The sequence below is a fragment of the Rhea americana genome, unplaced genomic scaffold (assembly GCF_003343005.1).
Source record: "Rhea americana isolate MKP2758 unplaced genomic scaffold, rheAme1 scaffold_9, whole genome shotgun sequence".
NCBI classification, from domain to species: Eukaryota; Metazoa; Chordata; class Aves; order Rheiformes; family Rheidae; genus Rhea; species Rhea americana.
Genome location: NW_028187088.1, coordinates 9,402,094 through 9,429,848, shown reverse-complemented (window position 1 = coordinate 9,429,848; position 27,755 = coordinate 9,402,094). Strand labels below are relative to the sequence as shown.

The 27,755-nt window shown below is 40.6% G+C and overlaps 1 protein-coding gene across 1 annotated transcript; it reads left to right on the top strand.

Moving 5' to 3' along the window:
- Positions 1-169: 169 nt before the first annotated feature.
- FAM180A (family with sequence similarity 180 member A) lies at positions 170-26,392 on the top strand. Its single transcript, XM_085324068.1, has 3 exons — positions 170-414; positions 22,422-22,522; positions 23,531-26,392. Exons 1-3 carry the CDS (start codon positions 339-341, stop codon positions 23,870-23,872), a joined length of 519 nt encoding a protein of 172 aa, XP_085180194.1. The 5' UTR covers positions 170-338; the 3' UTR covers positions 23,873-26,392.
- Positions 26,393-27,755: the final 1,363 nt, after the last annotated feature.

The following is a 27,755-nucleotide window of genomic DNA, read 5'->3' as shown; positions in this document are numbered from 1 at the left end:
CGTGGCTGTTTATTAGACAAAAATGAATTCCAACTGGCCCATGTAACAAATGAAACTCAACTACAAAAATGTAATGATATTTATTCTCACAGCTGCCAGCAAACTCACATGCACCATGAGTCATTCCAGATGTGGATAAAAACAAAGTCTGTCTGTGAAAGTAAGTTTCCTGATCCCGAGGAGACTTGGTTTGGGAGAGGAGCTGTACTCAGAAGAACAGACAGGTTCCTCTTTCAAAGGGGGAGGGGAAGAGGAAAAGTCATTTATATTCCTGAAAAGAAGAGAGGTAGGAAATAACAGATAGTATATAGTTAGATATACTTATTTTAAAGAGAAGGATGCATTGGAAGACTTTGCTGCTGCTGCTGTTCTATTACAGTGTTCATGCCACTATGACCTACAAATGGAGCAGAGGTAAGATTTAAACGTGAAAACCTATTTAGGGGAAAACTTTGAGTATATAGAATTGGACAGAAACTATATTTCATTATACTTTAATTTGACCCTCCCAAATATGAAATTCTTTTTTTCTATTAAACATGTGCTTAATTAAATAATTGTATAGACAAATAGAAAATATATGTGCATAAATGCATAAAAATAAAATTATAATATCAATATATAGGAAAAAATCCTAAGAATCAAAACTCTATTCTTTTCTCACTTTTTCCTTTCTCATTCCCTCTTTTTTTTTTTCTCTTTGTTAATAAAAATTCCAGGTCATGAAATCTCAAAGTAAAACTCTTTGCCTGTCACAAGTGGCATGATTTTCTGTTCCACCAGGCAGATATCTGTTAATTGTAAATATGACAATACTTAAAGTGTGCAAGGTGCCTAACAATGCCCAAGAATCTACCCTGCTGGATTTGCACACGCCGCATAGAGAAAGCTACTAGGTAATTATCAGGTTTCAGCTGCCAATATGACAACATGTGGTGGTGATATATTTGTATTTGAGTGGGTAGCATCAACCCATGAAAAAGTTTGGGCTATTGGATTGCATAGGAGATGCTTGCTTAAAAGCTAGTGATGATATCTTTTCCCTTTTCTTTTCTTTATTCTATCCTCTAGTATTTGGCACAGGTTCTRTAGCTGCTGGGTAGAGCTTCTGGAAATGGAGAAAGGAAACCTCCCAAAAGATTTCTTTGGGACTAATACAGAAATTCACAGAGTTTCAAAGGAACTGGAGTCTGCTAAATCATCTTCCACACACACAGAGTCTCACATTTCTTACTCATTATGGCTAGTTCCTTTCAAATTTGTGCTTTAGATTTGGTTTGGATTTTGTGAGGGGAGGTAATGACTGAATGGAGTTATGCTGCGRCTGTAATAAAGTTTAATTGTTCTTTATAGTTAGTGGGGGCTTGCTGACAGGGTACTGACCTGAGATGCAGAACAGCAGGCTCTTTTGCTAGTTTTTCCACCAGCTGCTTGGATGATRCTGGATAAGTCACTATACCTGCACATGCTTTATTTTTTGGTGACTATATAATAAGAGTAGTGGCACTAATCACTGTTGTAAAACCCTTCAGTTCTGTAGATAGGAACTTGTCTTCCAGTGATGATACCTAAAAAGGGGAGGAAATYATAACTACATCTGTATGTCTGATACAAATCGTACCTTTTGGGAGAATGAGGACACTTTATAGATAAAGTGGAGAAAACAGAAAGGGTTCTATTTTCATGAAATTATGACCTATTTATTTAAGGATGTTCTTTGTTTTTCCTAAGTTACTCATTTTAATTAAACAACAASACAACCCTAAAAGAAATTCATGTAATTATTAAGGTCCAATTTTAATCACCATGAACATTTAAAGGGAAAATCAGAACTTTATTCTTCCCTTTGAGATAATAAATTAYTTTAAAAATAGAAACTCTAAAGCTTGTTTTAGCGGACTTAGAGGGAGGAGGAGATTCATTCCCTGTTGTGATAAGGAATTCAGTTTCCACAAACATTATGCAGAGAGATTTGCTGAGGAAAGAGCAGAACTTCCTCTCCACAGCTACTTGGACTCTTCAGCTGCTCTTAGATGCATGACTCCTCCAGCAATAGTTACTTCAGAGTACCTCCGCTCCCCTGAAATACCCATGTGCCAGCCCAACCAACCTCATCCTATTCTGCAGCATTTACAGGGCAAACCCTCCATTCTCACTTATGAATTGCTTAGAAACCCAGTAGGAAATTTGAGTTCTGAGGCCCAACATGCTGTTCTGCACACTCAGAGCTCTTCAAGCAAGGGACTTGTGGTTGCATTACAACTCAGCCCATTAAGTCTTATCCAAGTCTTGACCTGAGTTTGGACCTGGAAGAGTAAGGACAAGTCAGCATCTGGTCTGATAGAAATGAAATATAAACCTCCATATCATCTTCATTTTAACTAGTAGTCCATACTGTTTACAAAAAAAAAGTAGGACAAAAGGGCCCATTTTAATTACCGACAATTGTGGTTTGTTTGTTTGTTTTTTAACTGTAGAAATGAACAGTTGACATTGGGTAAAACWGTCTAGATTTTCCCCTTTTCACTAGGGGGCCTCAGGATGGCCTTGACTGTCCAATCCTTGTCAYAAAGTATTTAAGCTTTTGCTAAGARTAAAGTCACACCTGAGGAAAGATGAACATGGACTTGCTGAAYAGTGAGYGGGAACTCCAGTATGCCACCTCCTGTTACCTTTGTGAGCATCAGTAAAYGGATAAAAAAAGTATTTCTAGCAGGAAAAAGAGATACTTCCCTTTTTACCCTTTCCTAATACACAACAGTTTGTGTTAAAAATGACAGGGATTCCTAATCTGCTTAGATCCAGCTGTGGTCATCAATCCAAATGTCATAGATAAAGCTTGGGTCTTAGGAATAGACTTATTCAAAATAACACAGGAAAGATCTTGATTGGTGGTGAAATTATTTTGTTTACCATCTCTGTTTTCCTCAAGCCTCCTGTGGCCTTAACTRCATGGTTTTATCTTCCTGGATTTTGTGAAACAAGTGCCTTTCGAGAAAATATAATGTTAGATGTCTAATGAGTGGCATCTCCATGTGCCATGTTACAGGTGAGGTGATATTTATTCTGAAAGRTCCAAACAGGAATTCCAGACCTTTATAGACATTTGTCCTGTAGAAAACAAGGGAAAAATAYTATTCTTTACCACAAAATAAAAACRAACAATCACTGCTGTGGTAACGTGAACCAATGTCACTGCTTGCCACTCAGTTGCTTTCATCAAGCTACTCTGATGAGCACTGGCTTGATGAAGAGAAAAGTTAGCCTCAGATCCACATTCTAGGAATTGCTTGCTCCSTGTGCAGAAACACTAAAACAAGACTTGTTTAGTGCATTTCTTCTCTGCTGGCTGTAGTTTATTTATGAGCTTCAATATTCTAATAAATAGTACACAGACAAGAGCATGCTTGTTATTTGGCTGCTTGGAGAGTGAATATGCAATATGATTCCTTGTGGCTGCRGCTTCTTGGAAAGCAGAGAAGCAGATGAAATTGTATGTTCACCTGTCAGTGGGAGCTGGAGAAGGAGAGGATGAAAGGCACAAAAGGAGAAGGCAAAACTCTTCTCACCCAGCTGTGAGATAAGTAAGGAGGCAAAAGGTAATGTAGCCACTGTATTAGCACCACCAAGGATTCACACTTTGAGAATGGCTGTACTGGGCCTTTCAGTCCTCCAGTTTTACTGCAATCACATCTAGATCTATCTTGTCCACATACCTTACTTYGTACCTCTTTTCCAGTGCTCAGTGAAAGTCAAGCTGTCATTCCATAATGTCAAGGGAGTATTTAATTTTCTTTAGAGCATTTCTGCAGAAGGAATTCCTTGGATGAACAGGATACTTATTCTCCTTGATTTCCCCACGGAAGCATGAACCTTAAGCATTTGCTCTAATGTTGAGGAAACAGAGCTTGGGAATTTGCTGGAGCAGCTGCTACATGAGCCACAAACTCTGCAGGCTGTTGCTGTTCATAGGCTCAGCTGTAGAAAGCTGATAGCTCTCCAGTGTCAAGGGAAGGGACTATGGACAAGAGAGGAAGTCAGACTGGCTGATGCTGGAAAACCAGTCAATCATTTTATGAGAAACCAGTGTTTAAGATCTGCTATCTCTGATCATTTACTACATGCAGACTGCTGGTGTGGACAAAGGATGAGTTCCTTGGATGTTGGGATATGCACTGCACACCCTCATCTTTTTACATTATTTGTTTCTTTCTTAACTTATCACATATTGCACTGTTACACCCAGGCACTCTCTTCTTTAGCAACTTCTAGGCTTCACTGCTGACAGTATTGCTTACTTAACACTTTCGYTTTGGACCATGTGAGTGAAAGGAGTATGGTCTGAAGACAACATGTAATTACTTCACAAGTGGTCAAACATATACCCACAGCTGACCTCTAGGATACCAAGTCACAGTTCTGGCTTATCTAGGGCATGCTGAGATTTGCAAAGGTCTGACCCAAGAATGAAAACAAATTACACTAGCTGGACCTCGTACAAAAACTTTTTAAAATGCAACATCTATTTAACTTATTTTAATTTCCATAAAGTCATTGTTTTCCAAGTTGTAAAATATGTATTGAACATAAAACTATGAAAGATGTGAAATACTACAAAACAGAGTCAGCTCTGTCTATGCCTGGCTGTGTAAAACATGTTTCTTCTTATGGAGAAAATATAAAGTTTTCCTGCTCGCTGACTCCCACACAATCACTTGGAAAATTACCTCAGCTGCCCTAACTTCCCTGTTTATTGAATCCATTCCACTGGCACCACTGGAGCTGCACCAGCAAAACACTTGATCTGCTCTAGAGGTTGTTCCCATCTTCCTTGACTCTCTTGTGCGCTAGTTCTTGAGAACGCATGTTTGTAGGCTGGAGTCTCCTGGTTTGTAAGCTCATTTGTATGGTACAAATTACTATACTATGTATTACAACAGTACTTGTAAAGAGAAAGAAGCATTGCCTGAAATAGACAGGGATTGAACTCAGGGGTATTAATCTCAGGATGGCCTAAACAAGACAGCTTGTATGCCTATGCTTTCATTTCCTGAATTCCTTTTATAAAGAGCTGTATAAGAGAGGAGAATAAATGTACTTCCTAGACCTAGACAATAATCTCTTAAAAAACAAATTGCCCCCAAACTGTAAGAAGTAGGAAGGAAGGTTTAGAAAAAAATAATAGAACAAAGCAAATAGATTTGTTTTCAGACAAGTCTAGAAAAGAACTGAGAATTAATGAGCTAAGGAAGCAACCAGGATATCTCCATGGCACAACAGAGCGTAGTGCTGAGACGATGCAGCCAGTGCCAAGGCAAGCACAGAGCAGGTCCCAGGCTCTAGCTGAATTCCCAGTAGGGTGACGGTCATGTAAGCATGGTATAAGCCCAAGGGAATAAGTGCTGCCTCTCAGCAGGGCTGAGTTGGCCTGAAGCCACATGGACATGGTCATACAGCTTCTGGTCTGCTACCTCTGCCCTGTGCTTCAATGAGTGGTATAGAAACGGCTGTCCTGCTGCATGTGACAGATCCCTCGGGCATCAGCAGTGGTGGAAGTCTGAAACTATAAAGTTATTGCAGGAAGACTAGGGCAGCAACTGAAGAGAAACTTGAAAACAGATTAAATATTGGTACCTGTTAAAGCTGCTCACTGTCATAAAAGGTAGCTGGAATATCAATATCCTTGAATGCATAAAATAAATACCCAATATGGTAGGGCTGTGATTGTGGTCAAAATCCTTTCTAACATGTCCTGACTCCTCAAATGTGCTTTTAGGGGCATATTTAATCAACTTAATCTGAACAGAGGATGAACCATGAATCAAAATCCACAGTAGATAAGAAAGATATAAAAAGAATATTTTAAAAAATCAAAGTTTGCTGTTTTAAAGGGGAATGGTGGTAAACTGTGACGGGAACAGAGTGGGGACAGACTAGAAGTTCTCTTGTTTCAGTTTAGATCAGAGGTGGAAACTGTACTCTGTAAAAGCAGTCCTGCTGTCAGCAAGAAAGGATCTTAGAGATTCCGAAGCTCTTTTCACAACAGGAAGCAGCAACAAATGGCTAAAGCTAGGAGCCAGCATAGTCATAAATTAGTTGAAAGAATTAAAAATTAAAAGAAAGGGTCTAGATAATTTTCATGAGAGCTGGGAAAGCAACATTAGAAAAAGGGGAAGACATGAGGTAAAACAGTTTTCGATATGCACTAGACTAAATAAAAGTATGAATTGAAAGTCAATTCAGTAGATCCCAGTATCATGAGGACTGGTGATTCAATAAGGTACTCCCTGCTAATCTGGGGTTGTTTCAAAAGCCTGCATACCATAATATCCTTTGTATTTGTCTTAGTCCCAAGCACTGAACTATCCTGGCATCCTGATCAGTTCACACAAGGATACTTATATCCCAACCAAATTCCAACTCAGAAGTACTTCCTGCCGTTCAAATCTCTCCTTGCAGTTTCAAACTGAAATAGTTATCTTCACCTCAGCTTTAATAGCTGACTCACTGCTGCTAACGCATGCTGCTAAACCAGCATTCCCTTCACAAGAGAAGAGGTTCAGTTATGAATAAAATAACTCAAGTGCACATGTAAAGACTATAGAGCACTCTGAGTCCTCCTCTGATTGTCTCTTGCTTGACTGCTGCGTCTAGAGTCCTCACTTGTACCTGGCATTGTACAAACGCACACGGTTAAAAAAAAAAATCTTTCTCTAAAGAACTTTCAGTGTAATTAATGAAAGAAAATATTAACATCCCTTTTCATTGTGGGGCATGGAGTAATTAAGTCATTTGCCTCAGATCTTTTCAGGATGACTGCATATGCGTCATCTCATATGTTCTGTTTCTAAAGTATAAAGTGCTTTTCTTGTTTTTCATAGGGTAGATCATGCCATATTTGGCAGGAGGGTAATGACTTCTCAGGCAGAATGAAATCCTGTCAGAGACACTGAACAGAATAATGTCACTGAAAGGAAAATCAGCAGCTCTTAACGGACATCACTAGACTGCAGAAGCTCTGATTACTGAAATTGTGATGGGCAAGATGTAAATTGCTGAGGTACATCACAGGCCGGTGGAGCAATCAGCTTTGCATGCAGTGCCAGTACTAAGGTTCATGGCAGGGCAGGACCCAAATGCTTGGCTGCAGCAGCAGAGGTGAATATTGGTGCTTGCCTGCATGGACAACCTACATCCACACTGAACAAGGGCTCCTGAAAACCGTGTACTATCCCTTTGCACAGGCCTATAGGAGGGAGCTGAGTCTACCTGAGATGCAAAGAAGCTAGCTGGATGTATAGACTCTGTGTGCAGGAAAACTGGGAGCCTCACACGCACCAGCTGTACAAGTGTCTTCTCCTGGATCTGAAATGTGCAAACCAGCTCTGCTTTTTGCTTAAACTTTGAAAGCACTGAAGCATGCAAACTGGTGCCACTGAGGTTAACAGGAGTTTTGCCGCTCTCTTGAGTGAGGCCAGGATATGAGTTATTCCCTATAACTTAGCTTCCAGTAGTAAACCCGAGTGTCAAATCTTTCAGCCCAGACATCTTATTTGTTGGTAAAGCTGTTTTCCAGTAAGTGGCACTGGTGTGGGTGAAGTTCATGAGGGTCTGGTTTATGGATAGCTGATGATGGGAAGGAGAAGAGAAAATGTATCAGGGCATTTGAAAATGAAAGAAAAAGCAGTTATCCTCAACATCAAGTTGAGGATAAGCTGCAGATAATACTTTTCTGAGGAGATATACAGACAAAAGTCTCCAGGGGGCCAGGCATCTATGGTGTTTTCACTCCCAGCAGAGGGAAAGAAAGTAGATGAAGGGATCTTGTAYGCTTTCATTCGGCCTGTGTCTCTTCTTACCCTGAAATCCTGTTTTATTCAGCTATTGTTATGGCAGCTTTATGGTATGTCCCCCAGAGCATACTTGCTCATTCAGAGACAGTAAGCTAGCCTCAGTCAACATTACATGTCATGGGGCTAGCTTGTCTACTCAWTGACTTAATCTTTAGCAAGTAGCTTTTTCTCTACTCTCTGAAGTTCTCATGGCTGCTGCAATAGTCTTGCTTTTCCTGCCTCGCTATCACTGCACTTGTGTTGGGGAGAGCTCTGTGCTAGACTCGAGACAAAGAAGAATGTCAGGAAGAAAGGAATGGAGCTAAATAAGATCCACTATTCCCAGTTTCCACAAGCATTCCTTTCTTCTGGTAAAAGCATATGTGGGGCCTTTCCTGGCCTGGTTTGCCGATTACGCTTGGCAGCTCACAGTTACCCTGAGATCAGCACACATTCCACTCGTCCTTTGGAAATTCCTCCCTGGCCACAGCAAACCAGCTCACTCGCCAGGAACYGAACTCCAAACTCAATGAGTCTCTCTCAGCACGGGAGGAGCCAGGTAGGTAGCTCAAAAAAATGTTGCTGAGAAAGAGAAAAATAAGCTCTTCAAATTTCAGAGGTTATTTGGGAGGAAATGGGGCACTGGAAAGGAGATTCTGTGCCCCCTTGTTGCAGTATCAGGTTGGAGACGCAAATGCACAAGGTCTTCTGTGATGCCTGCGCTACCCTCACTGCTTGTATTGTGTTGAGGGAGCAGAATTAGATTAGATTTGGCTAGCTGTGAAAAGAGTAAACTGCACCAAACTGGATGTGGAAATCTGTTGAGAGCTAAAACATCAGGATTTCATTGTTACCATCCATTTGGCAGGTGCTGGCATGCCCCAATTGGAGCTGACACTTCCAGTCGCTTCTCTGTCTTGAAAACAATACAATCTTTTCAATCTGGCAGTGCTAATTTGAGCCATAGAGAGGGAAACAAGAGAGGCGAAGGTAAAAGTCAGGGATGCTAAGAAAAAATAGAGGAAAAGCTGGAGGCAAAGATGGCAAACAGAAGCAAGTAGAATGAATGAGGGGAAAAGAGGAAAAGGAAAGTTGAGTGACAGAGATGAAATATGATTAATATGGATGGGAAAGATAAAAGCACACATACGCTTAAGATTAGGGTAGCATTCCTCCCCTTGTTAGTGTGCTATGCATCCCCATCTGAACCTGCTGTTCAGATGTCCATCTGTTAAAGCTGGCCTTCATCCTAGCCATCTGTTTCTGGCTGCATTTCTCTGGAACTGTCAGTGTCAATTCCCACCTATTTCTCATGAAAGCAGGACTCTCTTTTGCTTCATATTTCCACCAGCCTCTCAACACATCAGGATATTGATATACACTAATCTTGGCAATTCACCAATGGTCTCCATGTAAAGTTATTTCCACTGAATCAGAAATTGTCCAGAGTTCTGCTCATCTCTTTTCTTGCTTCCCTATGACTTCTCAAACTTACGCTGGTATGCAAAAAGAATCTTTCCATTCCCTAGGAAACAGCCTTTTTTTTTTTTTTTTTTTTTGTTGCCAGAAAGTAGCACTTTTGCATTGCTATGGGACTACAGTATTCCCCATTAATACCAATCATCCTTTCCTACTATCATCAGCCACTGAATCAGAAATTGTCCAGAGTTCTGCTCATCTCTTTTCTTGCTTCCCTATGACTTCTCAAACTTACGCTGGTATGCAAAAAGAATCTTTCNAATCTTTCCATTCCCTAGGAAACAGCCTTTTTTTTTTTTTTCACTGAAGTTGCCAGAAAGTAGCACTTTTGCATTGCTATGGGACTACAGTATTCCCCATTAATACCAATCATCCTTTCCTACTATCATCAGTCACTGTAGCAGTGCCACAACTGCATGAGTCTCTGTTTTTCCCCAGTTCAGTCCAAGGAGGGGATGGATGAAGTTGTGCAAACCTTCAGTTTTCTCCCTGTTTTTTGTAATGCTCATGGCCATGACATTACATTCCTGTTTATGCCTGACTTTGAAGAGACACAAAGTAATTGTTTCTTGAATTTTGTTTATTTATTAAATACAGATTTTATGTCTGAGAAAACTGTTTCTGTCTTAATCCCCCTTCTAAAATAAAAGGTATTTAATGCATGCTTCATTTTTATTTGCTGATATTGTTCATGACTTGGCAGTGAACAGACTCTATTTCCAGTTAAAAACTACTTGAAGATATCCTAATATGGTACAGCATGTTTTACGTGAAACCATTCATTTATCACAGTTACAGTAATTTCTTTTATTATTATTATTATTATTATTATTATTATTTGGATTGCCATGCCAACTTGGCAGAAAGTTCTGGAAGGCAATAAGTCCAATGATGATAAAAATGTATATACAGTTTGTTTATTTCTTTCTGCCATCAGGGATAGGTTTTTAATAAACAAAGCTGAAAGGGACTAGCTTAGTTTGCTTTCTACTTAGCTTAGCAAGTCTAAAGCACATCTGAGTCCTTACAAAGATGCAAAAGGATAGATTTTTCCCCACTCAGGCGCCCCATAAAGGAATTAGATACGAGTAGTGCTTAGGCTCAAACCACCACAGACAGTAGGTGACTCTCAGGTTAAAGCTTCCAGCAGAAAAAAAAAAAAAAAGAAGATAACATGGGCCTGCTTTCACATAGGCTGTCTGAGAGAATCCAGGGTGAAATAAACACTCAATACAGTGTCCGAGCTCGGCTCAGAGGGTCCCTGTTATGATGAAGGAATCACAGCCACCAGCAAGTCTTCTGCCCACCGTCAAGACCAATGAACAGCCAAAACCTGCTTACAGGCCCAGGTTGGCTGCTCTTGCCTGCCTTTTCTAATCCTCCTGCCTTCTCATGCAAAATCCCTCTCTYTCCCCCTGTGCCCATATCTCCATAAAACCAGCCTTGCTGCGCAGGGGAAGGCAGCAGCTCCTTCACTGAGGTCTGTCAGTGCAACATGAGGTGAAAGGACAGACTCTTCTGGGGACACAAGGAGCACAAATGGCCGCTGAGAGGGACATTTTGGTGTTTATGAATGGGCCTGGAGCAATGAGCCAGTCACAAGCTGGCAATCACATGGGCCAGGGCTTGTCTTGTCCTGGTGTATTTTTCACCTTCACTGCAGGGAAATGTTGTGGGCTMCAAATTTCGAAGAAGTCAGTCTTTAGAGAAGTTGTCTAGTAAATAACTAACATTTATGGATACCCTAAGAAATTATATATATATATATACCATAAGAAATTTCCTTAAAAACACTCTCCTTTTCTAGCCAGAAATTGGTTTTAGGCAGTAGGCTGCTAGAAGTTTGCTAGGAATTTCTGGGTGCCCTTCAGACCCTGAATCACTAGTTGCATGTGTCACAGACCATCAGTCCAGCATGCACCCTTTTATCCTTTATCCTTTTAAGCCCTATTCTTGTATGATAGTCACAGACAGCATGGTCCAGCAGAGATGAGGTCCAAAGCCGAATGACGCATACATATASATCCCCTAAGTGAAAATACAGGAAGCATTGTCAGTATGAATAACTCAGTCTCTACTGCCACAAATTTGTCAGTGAGGTAAATGCAACCCACTGGACATGTTTGTCAAATGCCCTCTTCTCCTCTCCTTTCTGTTTACACCATCAAAATAGATGTATGTATCATGTCCGGCTGGCTTTTCTCTCCGATGACCTATGGTTTTCACTCCTGACTGAGTTCATAGTGCTAAAGAAGATGGAAACTATCACAGAAACAAATACACCTCCCCTAACACTTCTGCATATGAATACTGTTGAACTTCAGGTTGGATTTCAGCACCCAGTGAAAACCTGCTGTGCCTGATGGACTAGAAAAGAGTTAGCTCTTCTAAGCACAATTCAACTGGGAGCAGCTATTTGGATATATTCCATTTTACTTCTCTGTTGTCAAACCCAGTACATTTCCTTATGGGTACTTTTGTTGACAAAATACTGCATACATTATTTAAMAGTAAGAAGTTATAGATCATCTTCTGAATGACCTTCTCACAAAAAGCTACAGCACTCAGGCCAGCATCTTTCTGTAATCCTTTGCATCTGAGAAGCTCAGCCATGACAARCTAGTTTCATTTCTGCTTCACGCTCATTATCTGTGTGATACTGAGGCCAAAATGAGGGTAAGTAGWCCCTACCTCATTCTGTGGTCACACTRATTGTCAGTCTACTCCTAAATATGKTCAGTTRTACAGCTAGGTGATCTCTGTCTACTTTGCTGGAAGATCACCTTTACCATCAAGCTGAGAKAGAAGTGTCATGCAAATTTGTCACACTACGAGGTCTAGTTTTCGCAAATAATATTTTTCTAGGTGCAAGGAAACAGATRCCATATTGACCTAAAGATTTTTCATTAGTAGCCTATAACAACAGCCTGGTGAGTGTATATATACCGGCAAAACCTTGTCTAAGTAAGCGTATTTCACTATAAAAAGTGAAAGGTGTTCAAATTTGTTAGAAGAAAGCTCAAATTCAGGAAAATATATGTTTATTTTACAGTGTGAGTATCACAGCAGCTTATCTAAGGTACTGCTGCACCGTCATAGTGGCATCCTCAGTCCCCACACACAAAGGGGTTAAATTGAAAAATAAAATGCCAGCTGCTTTCAGTCAGCTACATGCCAAAGGTTTTCACTGGAAATGAGGCMTAACTCCCTTTCTCTAAATTCAATTTTCCTAAGTTTAGGAAATGATATCATTAGCATTTTTTCCCTAAACATTTACTTAAGCTGTTTTTCTGGAAGCTGAAATCCATTTTACAATCTCAGCTCAAAAGACTCCAAGAGAGGTGACTGTTTGGAAAGAAAGAACTGTGCTGAACCAAACACACTAGGATGAACTGGCAGAGTCCTTCTGGGCTGCAAGCCGTTGTGAGATGTTATCCACAGAGGATGGGAACCACAGCAACGAAAGATTTTGGGTCTTGCATTTCCATCAATGTCAGTAGCAATTGTCAACATTTCACACTTTTCAGGTTCTGTCCCTTAGGAGACAAAATATTCGAGTTATATTGTTGRCTGAAGATTTTTGAGAAGCCTGAATCTAACCACCTTCTTTTCCCTCTGATCCTGAGCCTACATTTCACAGCAAGGGGATCTCTCTCTGGCAGTCTGCAGAGCAGCATCATGGGGCTGGTCAGGTCATTCGAGGACCTTGTCCACACTATACAACTGAATTTAGCCGTTTGCAATATTCAAAATTCTGGCAGGGCATTCTGTATTTATTGGTGAATCCGGTCATACATCAGTCTCAGTTTTACTTCAGCAGATTGTGAAACCTGAAAGATCTAGGAATATTCAAATTTTAAGAGTGTATGCAATATCAAAGAATAGTGGGAAAAGAACCTTGTAAAATGGAAATCCCATATGTGTGTACAGAGCACAGAGAGGCAGCTGTAAAAATAATTCACTTTATGTTTAACCTCCAGGCAGCTTTGCAAGATTTCTAGCCATATCACAAAGATTGATGAAATTCCTTTGGCCCACAATTACATCTACCTACATCGAAATCCGCCAGTTAAATTTAGTGGACAATTATGTTTTAGTTATGTTAACTTATTAATAACATTTTCATGCAAATGTAGAACCTAACACAATGGGGCCTGTCATTCACTCTGTTTTGACAAAAACTTGGCAGAATAGACATTTTCTTATGGTGATCTTCCTCACCACCACAGGAAGGAGAGAGTGGATCCTTTGTCTCTTACCCAGGGATACAATACGATTTTCTCCTCAGCTGACCAAATAGCTGTACGAATTCAGTTCAGAAATATATCAGAATCCACCTTCAGTTTTTAGTTACTCTCTCAGACTTCTTGCCTTAATCTTCACTACTTGGAAATATACAATGCTTTGAAAAGACATTGCTTCCAGAAATAATTCATTTCCTCACAAAAAGTACTCAGTATCTCCTTTGCTTTTTGATTATTGGACAAGGCTGATTTATATATTTTCTTCATCCAGCACATCTTCATGTCATTAAGAAAATGAGCAGCAGGTGCACCAACATTTGGAACTCACTGAACAGCTGGAAATGCAGCTGGAGTTTCCTTATTTCTGAAGAGCAAGTGAAATCTCAGAGCAGAGGAAGCAGGGGAGTGGGACTTGTGTATTCTCCTCCTACCAATTTATTTGAATTTGGATAGAGATTTGGAAGGAAGGATGTTTTTGGTCCTTCCTAAGCTGAGCAAGAAAAATGAACAATATAGTATTTATCTCTCCTCAGCTTTGAGCTGCAGGTGTTCATATCTAATTAGTTAGAGGAATAGTTTGTCGTTTCCCATGTGTACAGCTATATATGGCTAAGCAGTTCCTACACAATTGAAATARTGTATGGTTTGTTATCAGTTCAATAACAGTTCCTAGATCTACTGGCAAACCCTTTACTTTATTTGCTAGCTGAAACTATTCACAAAAGCCTTAAGCAAATAACATCAGGGCTCCCATCATTTCTTCTGTTTTTCCTGATCTCAGCTAATAACTCCAYAATCTTAGTGGGACGGTTCCCACAGGATAATTTACCACAGGACARTTCAATCAGCAGTAGTAAGAATATTCCGTTATTTCTCATAATCTGCAGGTTTTCTGGCCACAGATTTAAAGTTAGAAAACCCATACATCTTTCAGTTTGGTCCCCTACATAAAATTTCATTCAGTGTCCCTTTGAACAGATCCACTGTGTTTCTCTGATGCATATCTTCTGAAAAGGCACATAGGCTGAACTGGATGATGTCAAGTGATGGAAATCCACTAATTCCCTTGTTAGCAGGTAGTAGGGGCCTGTCACTCCCCCAGGTGAAAATGCAGGGTAATTTCAAAGAGAGCCTCTAAATCTACATACTATTGGTTGTTTGGTTTATGCATATGGTGTAGTTCCTATTCTCTTGAAACTTGTCAACAACAACAGTACGTTTTTGCACTGAAGAATGTGAAATACCAYTTGGAATTTATAAAAGAAAATCCATACTGCTCGCTGCTAGGTCTGTGGTTCAGACTTGACCTTTGATTTATTTCTCAGCATTCAGTCTTAGAATAAATTTTAGATATCCTTCACACCAGTTGAATTTATTCTGTTAGAAGTTCAAGGGGTGCAAACAAAAAATGGAAAGAAATGATTGGCAATGAGGGGTATCTACAGTATATGCTCACCTTTAGCTTCAGGAGGAACCACAGCAGTTCAGGTAGCCAYTTGCAGAAGTGAGACCGTGCACCTGGTGGTTAGGTCAAAGGTTCTGTTACCATGAGAAACGGCTCCAGCTTTTTCCTAACCAGGGCTGCAACCCATCATTATGTCATCCAAGAACTGGAATCGTCACCAAATATCCTAAGAGTAGCTGGACCACATTTGCACAGGGAGTTGTTCATATGGAGGAAGGCTACTGGCATAGTAACTGTAGTGGGGAATGAGGCAGCTGAAATCTACCATGATTTTTTGGTTTGTTTTTTCCCTTCATTCRTGGCCAGTCGATCTCTGGCTTGGCTCACCATACGGTCACACAAAGCAGGGTCAGAGCAAAGGGAAGGATGGAAAGCATGACTGGGGGGCAAGTGTGGGACTGCMCCTTGCAGCTGCAGCTCTGCTTCAACTTCAGCAAATTCCTAGCTACATAGTCACCTTTGTCTGCCAGTAAAGCAAGGAAGCCTGTATGAAAAAGAAAGCACAATRAAATGTAAAAAGATCCTTCTCTCTACTCCATGCTTTTCCTCTGTACTCGCTGTCTCAGCCCTGTATAAACACACACCTGAGAACTGGTGTACGGCTCAAGACCATCCCTTTTTGCTCCCCAAGGGGCAGAGATTTGCTGCTTGCAACTGAATGAGAGCTCTGTGGTGTTAATATAAAAAGGACAGAGAACTGGAAGAAGAGAGTGATTTAGAAGGTTTTCCTTTCAGAGGAGCAATAGTGGGATGCATACAGCTCTCTGAGCTGCTGCAGCTCTGCCCTTTTCCTGTGTAGCTCTAATTTCCATTGTTCCTTCTCCAATGCTCATCAGACTCACCCTCCTAGTTCTGCTTTGCTGGTCCTTCCTATCAGCTTGGTCATGAACCTGTACCAAGACACCAACACCCAGCTTCATTTCTTCCTGCCCTCCTCCCTTCTCTGCTTATTCCTGGGAATAAAAGTGGAAGGAGATTGGATCATCATTATACCCCTTCATTTGCTTGTTTGTAAGAAATATTTTCAGATGTATTTAATTATTTTAAGATAGCTTTGTGTCTTCCAGTGTTAAGAGCTCTCGGAGAGAAGTTTTCACGAGCAATATGACACAGATAGGGAAGGTAGCACTGAAGGCAGGGATCTAAAGTGTTGGTTCAATTCTCACCTCTATGTGAAATTTCCTGTGTTATTAAAATTGCTTAGTACCTCTGTGTTAGATTTGAGGAATAGGATTGCTATTTCCTTTCATTATTGCTGCACTTTTCTCATATAATGACCACTATAGCCTATCTAAAGTTCCTGATAATATGGCATTAAGTTAAAGGACAGCAATATATTTCACTTCTCCTTCTCTTCAGTTTCTCTGTGTTTTTTTTTCTTTCCATATCTGATGCAGCAACTTTACTTCAGCATGTTAAAGCCCTCTCTTGGTAGTCTAAAGTTTTCTGTGAGCATAAATAATTCCAGGTAGGGTTCCCCTCTTTATGGCCAAAGAAGAATAAATAACATAGCACACTTTTCTCCAAACTGGGATGAGGTAAAAATGTTGCATGATGGAAATTTCATGTGACTAATAAATTCTGAGATCATTTTAGTCAGTTGATGCTAATCATATCTTCCCAAACCATTTTATTTAACTATTTTTTTTATGACTAAAGAAGAAACAAGTTCCTATTCTCACTTCTAGCCATCAGTCAAAATAAAGAGAGATCATTTCCACTCTTAATTTTACATTTAGAAGCTCATGTATCAAAGATATGGGGCTAAAAGTAGAAAGAGGCAAATTCTCTTGGTAGCAGATTTTAAAAATGTGCTAGTTCATGTTGCTTTGTAATTAAAATGTCTTTTCCATCTCATTGCTATGTTCTCTTAAAAAGCATTGGGATTTCATCTCCTAGTAATAGAGATTTTAATGTATTAAAGCTGAAATGCACAAGGCTTTGCATAGCATTTGTTGTCATGGGAGCTACTTCCATGAGTAGCTACAGCTCAGTATAAAGGTTGCAGAAGCTARCCTATAACACTGTGATGTTTCTTTTCCTTGTCCTTCTAGATTTTCATACATGCTTCCCTTATTTCTATCCCYCTCGTTCTTCCTCCAGCTTTCCTTCCTTTCCATTTCTTTTGTGCTATGGTAAAGTGTTCAGTGCTTTCAAATATAGCAGTTTTGTTACTGTAGGCAAAGCCTCAGGAAATAAAAAGAAGCTATGGCTGAAGGCAGTCCATTTCAGTGCCTCTGGCAAAGTTCACACCTGGACACGACAGCGGTTGCAACACAGAAGAGTATAAACACTTTGCATGACTGCTGGTCCTCCATCTCTCTGGGGACAAGGCAAGTGCAGGACAGAAAGGAAGAACGGCGGGATTACTATGCATAAACTTTCTCACTCCCTGTTAACACTATACTCTATATGGATTGTGTTACGCCTGCACTGCCCAACATACACTTCTAGGCCAACACCACTCTGCAGGAAGCRGTGCCACAGATACAAAGCAGGTAGTTGTTCAGGGCAGCTAAATTTTAGTGAGTGTAGGACTGGTAAGGACAGGTATTTCACAGTGAGCTGGAGGCAGTAAATTCAGGAATGTGAGTTGTTACTCTAGCAATGGAGCAGCTCAGCAAAAAGATCCACTGAAATGTTCTCTGGCAAAAATAAAGCTCTTTACAAATAATATATTCCTGGTCTGATGATGATAGAAAATTCTCATAAGTAAGGCAATCAAATGGGATATATGAAACAAAAAAACTTTCTCAGGGGTATGCTAGCTCTGAAACTCACATCCTCCTCTCTTCTGCAGTGCATGGTCAGAGAGAAACATAGGGTCTGAGGCCAGAAAAACCCCTCACCTAAGCTAGTAAAGAAAATTCTCTTGTGAATTTTTCTGGCATTTACCCAAAGATCCAACAGCAACAATCACCTTTGGGAACTGCCTGATAGCCTCCTCCACAAAATAGGCTCAACCAGCCTAGATCAGTCATGGTTCTTACGGGGCATTATAATGGCTGCTATATTTGCCTATACAATCACTTAATGGGCAGCGTTCTGTTCGTCTGCTTTGGCAAGTGCTTGACTTCATCTGGAATAAAAAAGGTACTGTTAATAAGAAAATGTAGTAACAGGTTATCAGTTAATGTCTTCTCTTGACAGGATCATTGAGGTGTGCTGAGATCCATTTATTGTAAATCCTAGGTAGTTAGAGGGAGAAATTTCATGACACCAGAAAAATTAAGAGGCTTGTCCCAAAAAGCCAGTAAGATCTAAAGAAAAAATTTTCATTAGTTTCTTCAGAGTCAGGTCATAATCTAAGGCAGTGACACAGCTGGCAGTCTGCAGACTGAATCTGTTTCATAGGACAACTCCAGCTGGCCCACTGCCTTTTCCCTGTCCCAAAAGGCAAAAGTCCTTTGCTCTGCTAGCAGGGAGTCAGGAGTTTATATCTATAAGTCACTCGAGCTCCTCTGTCCTTCCTGTCCTTCATAACAGGGGTCCCACTGAAGTCATGAGACAGCCTTTTTCCATGGCCCTGAAGTGAAACAAAACAATATTTACTGAGTCATGGTTGCAGTTAAATCAAGTTTCTATCCTGAAGCCTCAGGAAGTTGTTGTCACATTCTGATGGCAGAAGTACATACTTTGAAGTGATGGTCAGCACAGGACCTGATTCATGCTCTTGGCTTGATACCTTAGCGTAGGAGAAGAAGGAAAGGGCACTGATGATACACAAATAATTCAGTACTTCTGCAGCTATGCCTGTACTTACTTATTGAGCAAGCAAATTGCAGTCAGCAATTGGGAATTATGCGTCAAGAGCAGAAGCATGGACTGGAAAGCAAAACCAAACATCCATCCCCTCACCAGTGAAACTATACAGAAAATCAGCAAGAACATGACAGACACTTATCATGTGGCTAACGAGGTCCAGAAAATTCTGACTCAGTTCTTCAGAAAGATTAAAATAGCTTTCAAATAAAGCTATTGTCAGCTTCAGAGTTGACATTACATTTAAACAATAAAGCAATTTCTAAGCTGTTTTGAGCTAAATAGTTAGAAGGCCTAAATAGTTAGAAGCAAGCCAAAGTTGGCAAAGGCTACTACAGCTTTTGTTTAAAAAACAACTGGATAGTCCTGAAAGAGAACCAGAAAGGAGTCAGTAGAGGTTTGTGAAAGTGGCCAGGCTCTAGCAGGGAGCAATCCAGCAGTGAGGGAGATAGCTGTATCTTKTATTGTATTTTGAGGGGCACTGATATAAAATGTGGAGCAGAAAGATCTGATCACTATGACAAATAAGAATTGAACTCAGAAAGAGCGTCTGAGTAGAGTTTGTAAGAGCCGCAACAAAGTTGCATATGTTTTGGGAACAAGAYAATGAGTTCAGGGAGTCAGTGCTGGCCTGGTCCCTACAGAGGATGATATAATGATACGCTTCTGACATGCACACAAAGCTCTTTCTCACAATATAGCAACTTGTCTCTTTGAATTCCTTAACCTAATCCCTGCCAATCTGGTAAAAGCTGGATAAGAAAACCCAGCTGCTCTCCAGAGCTGTCACCTGTGATTCAGCAAATGGGTCAGTACTAAGTCAACACTGTAACTTTCAGGGAAGGAGAAATCCTTTGGTGAGGCTTTTCTGGAGAAGCRGTCCAGAAAACTGAATCAGCTGAATCTGAAAACTTCTAGCTCAGCTCAATGGTAGTAATCTGCACCTGACCAAAAACCTAAGAGTGATCGGTGTGATGGCAATAAGCATGACAGAAGTGGTGCAAGACACCACAGATACCCTTTCCATGGCTTAGGGAAGTTTTGCGAGATAAACCATCTGTATATGTTTAGGTACTCTGCACCCTGGGGCTGTTTCTATTGAAAGGGCATCTAAAAGAGATAAAAATGAATCATCATCATTACAAACTGGATTTCTGCCAGCTTCTTAGTAATTAGAGCTTTAATTGCCCAGTAATAAAAATTTAAATTACTCAGCAATTAGTGCTTGAATTTTCAAGTGCTACACATGCCCTCAATTGCATTTCCAACTACCAAGAGCAAAAAATGGAATAGCTCCAGTATGCCTCAGCAAAGCTCTGAGCAAGAGGGATGAACTCTGGTGAAGGAGCAGTAACACAAAACAGAGATGGCCTCTGCTTGCTGGTGACCTGCCATGTTTGTTGGATTGAAACCAGGCTGCAGCAAAGCTGAGTATATCTGAGCAGACAGATGATAGGAAGGTCACTAGAAAGACCGAGGGCGTGAGACAGGGCATGCTGAGAAGTGCCTGTCCCTTTCTTTGATCAGCTCATCCCTCTGGTGGTCCCATGAGCAGCTATTACCTAGGGGCAAATGGACAAGATCTGACTTAACATCGTCATTGATGGTGTGAAGCTAAGCACTCTCAAAGAGAGCCTAGAGGTGACTTGTGACCTTTCCAAACTCACCACCTCCTTAGCTTGGCCAAGATGATCAGATCAGATTGGGCATCAAGCTGGAGAAAAGCTACAGCAGAAAGCAAGTCCTTTTCAACAGCTCAGGTGCTTTACTTGATGAATTCAGTCCTTAAGAGTCCTTCAGACTCTTAGTCACATACCCTGCAAATACTGTTCCATTATTTAAACAATAATTAATTTAAAATCATACGAATCCAACATGAAAAAAACAGCTTTGTAGGTGTCATACCAAAATGCCAGGCACCCATCACTGAAGTACCCATTTGCAGTTAGTAGTATCCAGTTCTAGTATGTATATTGCAATTTAACAAACTATTCTACCTATATTATGTTCCCTAATTAATTCAAGGCCAAAATACCCTTTGCWGGGTCAAGCATGAATTATTTTATACCTGATATTATCACAATTAATTTTCCTTATGCCAAATAGTAAAGTTCCTAATTAACTAAATCTCTTGGGGCCTGGTTTCCTTCTTTTTGCATCACTAGAGGTTAAATATCATTAACAAGTCAAACTTTATTAAAGTCAACAGTTGGCAGTGGCCCAGGAAACAGGACTACATTGAAGCAACAAAGTCTAGAAGGAACTATTTGTTTGTTATCTGCTTGGGTAAACAAAGATAAAAATTTTCTGAGGAACTGTGTGGTCAGGGAGCACAAAATTTGTGCATACCTGACAGAGAGACTTTTAAATGACCTTCAGGTTTTCTACAGGTAATATGAAAAATCTATCACAAGAACTTCAGAAAACCAAAACAAAATTGAACCATTCAGGAATATTTCATGGAAAACCAATCTGGTAGATAAAGCATAGTATGATTTTTTTTTTCAGACATTCAGAAATAACCTACATGTTCAATTAAATGTTACTCATAATCATAGAATTCTAAGTTTTTTCCTCTTTTCAGACTAGTTTCCAAATTTTTGCAATGTTGAACAATAATTAAAGTGGAGAAGAGAAAATGTACCAACAATTGCATAGGCACATTTTTTAAGAAGTTCCTGTTCCCAGGCATTAGGGTGGAAAAAAAGCCCGACTCCAACTAGTTCATATACACATCCAGTTCATATACACATAAGGTCAAACAAAACAGTTTTCTTCTCTGCTCCAAAAGGAATTTAAACCTCCTAAGGAGTAATTATARTAGTTCAAAGCATTTAGATGATCTGTTATGCATCATCAGATGTGTTCTATACTCCTGACTGTGGAGGCCCATGAGTACCACAAATATTCTACATTGCTGAGGTAGCAGTGAAAAATATCTGACCACAGTAGACTGAGCAATATTTAGCTATGAGACCGTGTAGCATTTAAGTCATGATAGACTGGGATTCACCTCAGTTTAGCTGTCTGGCCTAAGCTGGTCACAGATTCACTCGATGTCATTGAAGAGGCATAGGCATCCCCTAAGAGTGAGTCACTCTTTCCAGATCTATATGACCAGGTTAGGTGAGGTGATCTACTCTCTGGAGGAGAGGTCTCTCTATCAGCTARTGAGATCAACTTTTAAACAGCTGCAATTAGGAGAAATGTAGGGTCTTAGAAGTGTAACAATAGCAGAATGGCCTGAAGAACACAGGCTGTATGTAGGGTCAGTACTGGTTTCCCTCGCAGATTTTCTTCCCTGGTCTTGAGTCAGGAGTAAAATGTGCATGTCAGGCTCTCTTGTTATTGCAGCTATAATTATTATTCATTACACTGCGGCTGCACCTCAGRGTCCCAGGCCTGGATTATAGCCTTACTATGTACTATGTAGGTACAGGGCAAACAGCTGATCTCTATCCCTAGCAGATTACTATCAAAGCAGTCCATGTAGTCCATTTTATGTACAAGGAGAAGTCATGTTTTACAGTAAGTTTTTACAGCAGGCAGTTATTTCATTGAGTTACTACTGAAAAGTCCTTCCTGTTTTCAGTGCTGGCCACACTACGAAACTTCTCTTTTCACGTTATTGTTTTCCAGCTATGCTCTTCCCAGCTGCTCAGCGACTGAAGAGGTCCTCAGCCACCTTTCTTAACCCGGTGCTACAAAACTCACTGGAAGACGTGGTCCTGCTTTATGAGGTTCAGTATATGGAAGCAAATGGTACCTCCAGTCCTAACCAAGACCAGGGTTACTGTCTATATTGGGGTTGTCCATTATCTCTTTCCCACTTAGTCTCTTTCATACTTATCCCAGCCATAAACCCATTGCTAAAGACTGGGCATATATATGCCAAACTCACCTCTTTCAGCTCATAAAGCAGGCAGCAGCCTGGCACACTTCGCGTGTGAGCTCCAGCTGATCGACAGGCAAAGTGAAAACTAAAGCCAATGGCTTTGCATTGGAAATAACTTCCTTTCAGAACAATTATGTATTAATAATATAATGCATTTAGTTTGATCTGAATTTCAGTCCCAAATGAATTGACCAAACTATCAAAGCCACCAATATCAGTCATTGCAAAGTAATTTCTAGGACATGAGAGTTTCACTTCAAAATGATTCAGGTCCCTACTTCCATACCAGCAAGTGTATTGCACAGTCTGGAACAGTTTCACATTACTAGCTAAGAAAAGGTGGCCCGTCTGAAGAAGGTACCTGGGCCAAATATATCTATTCTCCACTTTGAGGAGACTGGTATTGGATGTCCAAGCAGGAAATGTCAGCTGAGAAGCCAAAAGCCATCTAGCCTGTGCTCTCACACAGAGCCAGGCCACTGCTGCTGTACCTGAGGGGCGGAGGATGGGGTGGGGCCTTTCCCAACTATGCTGCTATCTCTGGTCTTTCTACTCACCACATAGCAACAAAAGCTATTGCTGCCTGTTTTGGACAACAGAAGCATACTTGCTCTTCCCTCTTCCTCCCCCACCCATAGCCTGTCTCTGATTTTCCCATGTAGGTGACACAAAACTGAGTGCAACGTTTACGTAGAGACTTTCTGCTGTGCCCCACATCTAGTTAGTGCTATGAGAGGTTTGCCTACTTTTGACCTAAAGCAAAAACCTAAGAACATGTTGTGAATTTACATTTAATCTACCCAAACTCTCTTGGAGAAGATAAATAGCTTTCTGTGTTCTGATTTTGTACCAGTTTCTTTTAGCTGAGCTTGACATTGACAAAAGTCAGAGAATCTCCATCAAAGATGAGGAGCTGGCTTCACTGAGGAAGGCTGCTGAATTTGACACCATCTGCAATGAGGTTATCCCAAAGAGCATCACAGAGGTCCGCAGGCTGAGTAGCAGACTGTCCACCTACCCGAGGGTCCTCAAGAAAGAAGACTTTGAAAGGACAGTGCTGACTATGGTCTACACAGCCTACAGGGCTGCTCAGTCCCAGGGGCACCAGAAGGACACTTGGGCTGAATCTTTTGTTAATCTTTACAAGGCCCTGAAGCATGACTTGATGTTCCCATACAACAAAGAGTCATCATAGTGGAAGACTTAATATACCACCAACTCAGCCATCTCTTCTGGTTGATAACATGTGTAACACGTCCACCACTTTATTCTGCAAATAKTTTAATAGCCTGCTTAGTGAAAGATTATTTGTTTTCTAGCTCCCCCTCGTGGAATCCACTTTATAGATACGTGTTAAAAGGGGAAAAAATTATCTTCAGTCTCTAGAATTCATTTATGAACTGGCTAGGAAGTATGTTCTGTGACARGGGGAAGAAGGGTGTCTCATGTATGCACCATATAGATATGCCTTTATTTCATCCCGTGGAATTCCTATAAACACATACATAAGTATATGATGCTGGTATTCCCATACTGATATGTATGTGCTGGAGAATTCTACTTTCCTAGCTGAGAAAAAAAGGTGTCCAGGGGTGTCCAATAAGAGATCGTTATAAACAGTTGAAGAGGCCCTCTGTAAAAGAAAGAGGAGCCATAACTGTCGGTGCTCAGAAATCATGGGAAACATATTCATTCCAAATATTCTTGAAAATAAGTAGTCTGACTCATTTCATAGTCATTTGGCTGAGCCAGTTTTTAATCACAATAACATTTGCAGAAGACAAAGGGCACTGTGAATACCAGCAGCAAACAATTCCCTGCTCCCCAGAAGAGTTCTACCAAACAGTATGTAACGATCCTCTCACTATTTGCACATGACTTTGCTTCTGCTCCTATTTCTTAAAAGGAAAATGGATTTGTCCTCTGTGGAGTCCAAGGCAAGACAAAGGCCCCATTTAATTTAACAATAACAATTTTTTCCTGGTTCTATCACTTGAACCATAGCTCATCTAAGACTGTTCTTCAGAATCCTCTGGAGGCAAAGGAAGAAAGTAAACTATATCATGTCTGGTGCTGAATTTTGCAATGTGGTTCATCTTTAATTGTAAATTGCACTGTGTATGTGTGTGTGTGTGTGTGTGTGTGCGCGTGCGCACGTGCACCTGAGTGCAAGATGAATCCTAAATCATTCAGTCAGGGAGCAACCGTATCACACAGCTTGCTAGAAAAGGCCATTCACCAGTCCAATGGCAGAAACTGTCAATATGGGGGCAGAGAGGAAACTGCTAGTTCATAGCAAAAATTGCTTGTAGAAATAATGCAATAGATTATTATAAATTGTGAAAAAATCGTGGAAGATATGGCCTTAGTGAGCAGAAAAAGGAGATATGTGTTGTCTGACAAGTGACCAGCAACGGAAAAAACAAAATCTTCTAAAGCTAATCTCCTAATTTTTGTGAATGAGTTACATAAATGCTGTTTCTCATTTATGCCAGAGATGTTTTTACTTCCAGAGTGTGGGAAAGCAACTGAATATCTTTTTCTTCTTTTCATGCCAGTACTCTCTGTCTCTCTATTTACATAATATATTAAAGAGACAGACCCAAATCCAAAATCCCGGAGGCTCTAAAGGATGACTGAGGACCCCAGCCCCGATTCTGAGCCACATTTGCCTCCTTCTGTATCACCTGGGCAAAATAAGCAGTAAAATCCCCCATGTTCCTGAACAGAGATGCTCCAAAGACTGGAGCTGGAATAGACGATCCGGCACCCCATGACTGCAGTAAAACCCAAGCAGTGCAAGAGCTCAGAGCGCTGGGCTTTGATGGTTGCCAGTGGGCCTGYGGCAGCTTCCAGGGTAGGCTGGCAATGGCATAAGCAACTGGACAATACCTTTGTAAAAGAAAGTGAATYGTGTATGTCCCTAGCAGTTTCTGCKTGAGTATGCATGGGTGTAACGTGTTTGCATGTATAGGTACGTATGTGCAGGTGCACATTTCTACGCAGAGAATTTTGATGGCCATCTTCAAAGTCTGGTTGACATATGACACAGCAAACTGCAAACCTCACCCACAGAGCTATGAGCAACAAATACCTCCATCTCCTCTGCCTGCATACACAGCTCTGCACCTACAAGGCAGTCTTGCACTGCTGCCTGTGTGCGCTTTGAGCCTTCAGCRTGATCTGTTTGTGTTTTCCTCCCACACACCATGTTTTATTACAGGAACTCAGCAGGAGAAGAAACACCATTGAGCAGGTATCATCTCCCTTTCAGGCTTTGCTTCTTCAAYTCCCTAAAGCACCTCTTGCTGAAGAGCCTGCAACCTGACCAGTTCATAAAACCCTTTACAGCCAGTGATTCCAAATCTGCAAGGATAACAGGAGAGAGCATGACAGCAAGTATTACAAGCRCTCACTGCCCAGAGAAATCCCTTCCCAGCCACCCTCCTCACCCTACAGCAGAACTATCTAGCAGTCAGAGTTTATTCATCAGTACGTATCATAAGCCCCGTAGAAAAGAATTAGAGATAATTTTGAACATCCTATCATTCCCTATGGTACACTGTACCTCACAGATTGATAATTGAAACCTTTATTTCCTCAGCAGCAAATAAATTCTTCTTGAGTTTGTTTTCTTACTCCCATTACTATGTATAAAGTAAGAAAAGAGATTTATTTCTTGGTACTGTGCTTGGACTGCCCAGGTTAATTTAATGGAGAACTGTTAATGTAATAATAAAAACATTCTACAAAAAACTATTTGTTTTTTTTTTCCAGTGTATTGATTTCAGCAGCAGATTTGCTATTTAATGGCTTGCAACATGGATAATAGGATGTCTCAGTCTGTGAAACTATTTGTGGGATCAAGGGTACGGGAGAGAAGGGGGCACAATCTTTCCCTCTCCCGGAGAGGAGGAGGTAATACATAAGAATGAGAAAGTTTCCTTTCCCCAGAGAGCCAGAGTGTGAGGGAGTGCTCTGCCTTAGGGCATTTCTCTGTGCTTAGTGCAGCTTCCTCCCCCCAGAACTGCTCAAAATACAAAGGTAAGTCATCAGCTCCTAAAGGAGAGAGAGACAGATTGCTGGCTCTCCCTAGCTCCATTTGCCTTTCATTACCTCAAACARAGGTAAAGTTTATAGACCGTGCTTCTCTCATGGGATATACAACCATTGCCTCTAAATGGTTTTTACCATGCAGATCATGCAAAAAGCTCTAACTAGACATTATTTTGTTCGTGTCCAAAAAAAGKTTTTTTTTAACTTGTTGAGATTTTATAAACATTCTTTGCCACTTTTCCAGTACTCAGTGTCATAGCAGCATCTCAGCTCAGCCTGGGACGCCCACCTTCTGTCTGATGAGCTGAATGTGGGGACATAATAGGCAGGCTGAGCAGGTTTGAGAGCATGGGAAATCTTAGATGTGTGGCTTCCTACGAGATACAGGGCAAATTGATATTCACAAGCAGTGCCTGCAACAAGGGCCAAGGGATTCAGTCCTAAATCTCCTGTATTTTCTGCCCCACAAAGAGCACGAGTAACAGAAGTGTTGCAGAGGTGTTTTCACACCCACTAGAAGACCAGAGTAGAAGGCCTAAAAATTCTGAATTTGAGTCTGAATCCTGCTGTTACTGATGCCATATGTATCAGTGCAAAGAATAACCTCATGAATAAATAGTTTTCGTGGATCAGGATAGAATGATCATGAGCGAATAATAGATACTGTCTGGAAGTCAATGATTATTTATTTATCATCAACACTGGGACCCTGAAATAATACCAAATTGTTCAGTAACTAAGAAAAAATCTTTTTGTATATTTGTGTATGTGTGTGTCTGTATGTAAGAAAGAGGAGGCTGCTAATTTTCTTAAATGTCCTGACCGGGTTTTGGGTAATGGGTGGAGCGACTACTACTTTCTACATTCCTCATTGGTGATTTGGACTTACATGAAGCTTTTTAACAAGTTTTTATTTAGAGAACAAGTCTAATCTGTGCTGGAATTACTGCCCAGTGAATTCCAAGCTCAGGACAAAAGTAGGGTAAAGGTAGATATTCAAAGTTGAAGTCAAACCTAGAGAA

What these genes read in the sequence shown, in the direction of transcription:
- FAM180A (XM_085324068.1), top strand. Translation starts at nt 339, where the DNA reads ATGCATTGGAAGACTTTGCTGCTGCTGCTGTTCTATTACAGTGTTCAT. An exon ending in GACCTACAAATGGAGCAGAG is followed by an intron (nt 415 to 22,421) that starts GTAAGATTTAAA and finishes ATTGTTTTCCAG; the next exon opens with CTATGCTCTTCCCAGCTGCT. An exon ending in ACGTGGTCCTGCTTTATGAG is followed by an intron (nt 22,523 to 23,530) that starts GTTCAGTATATG and finishes ATTTTGTACCAG; the next exon opens with TTTCTTTTAGCTGAGCTTGA.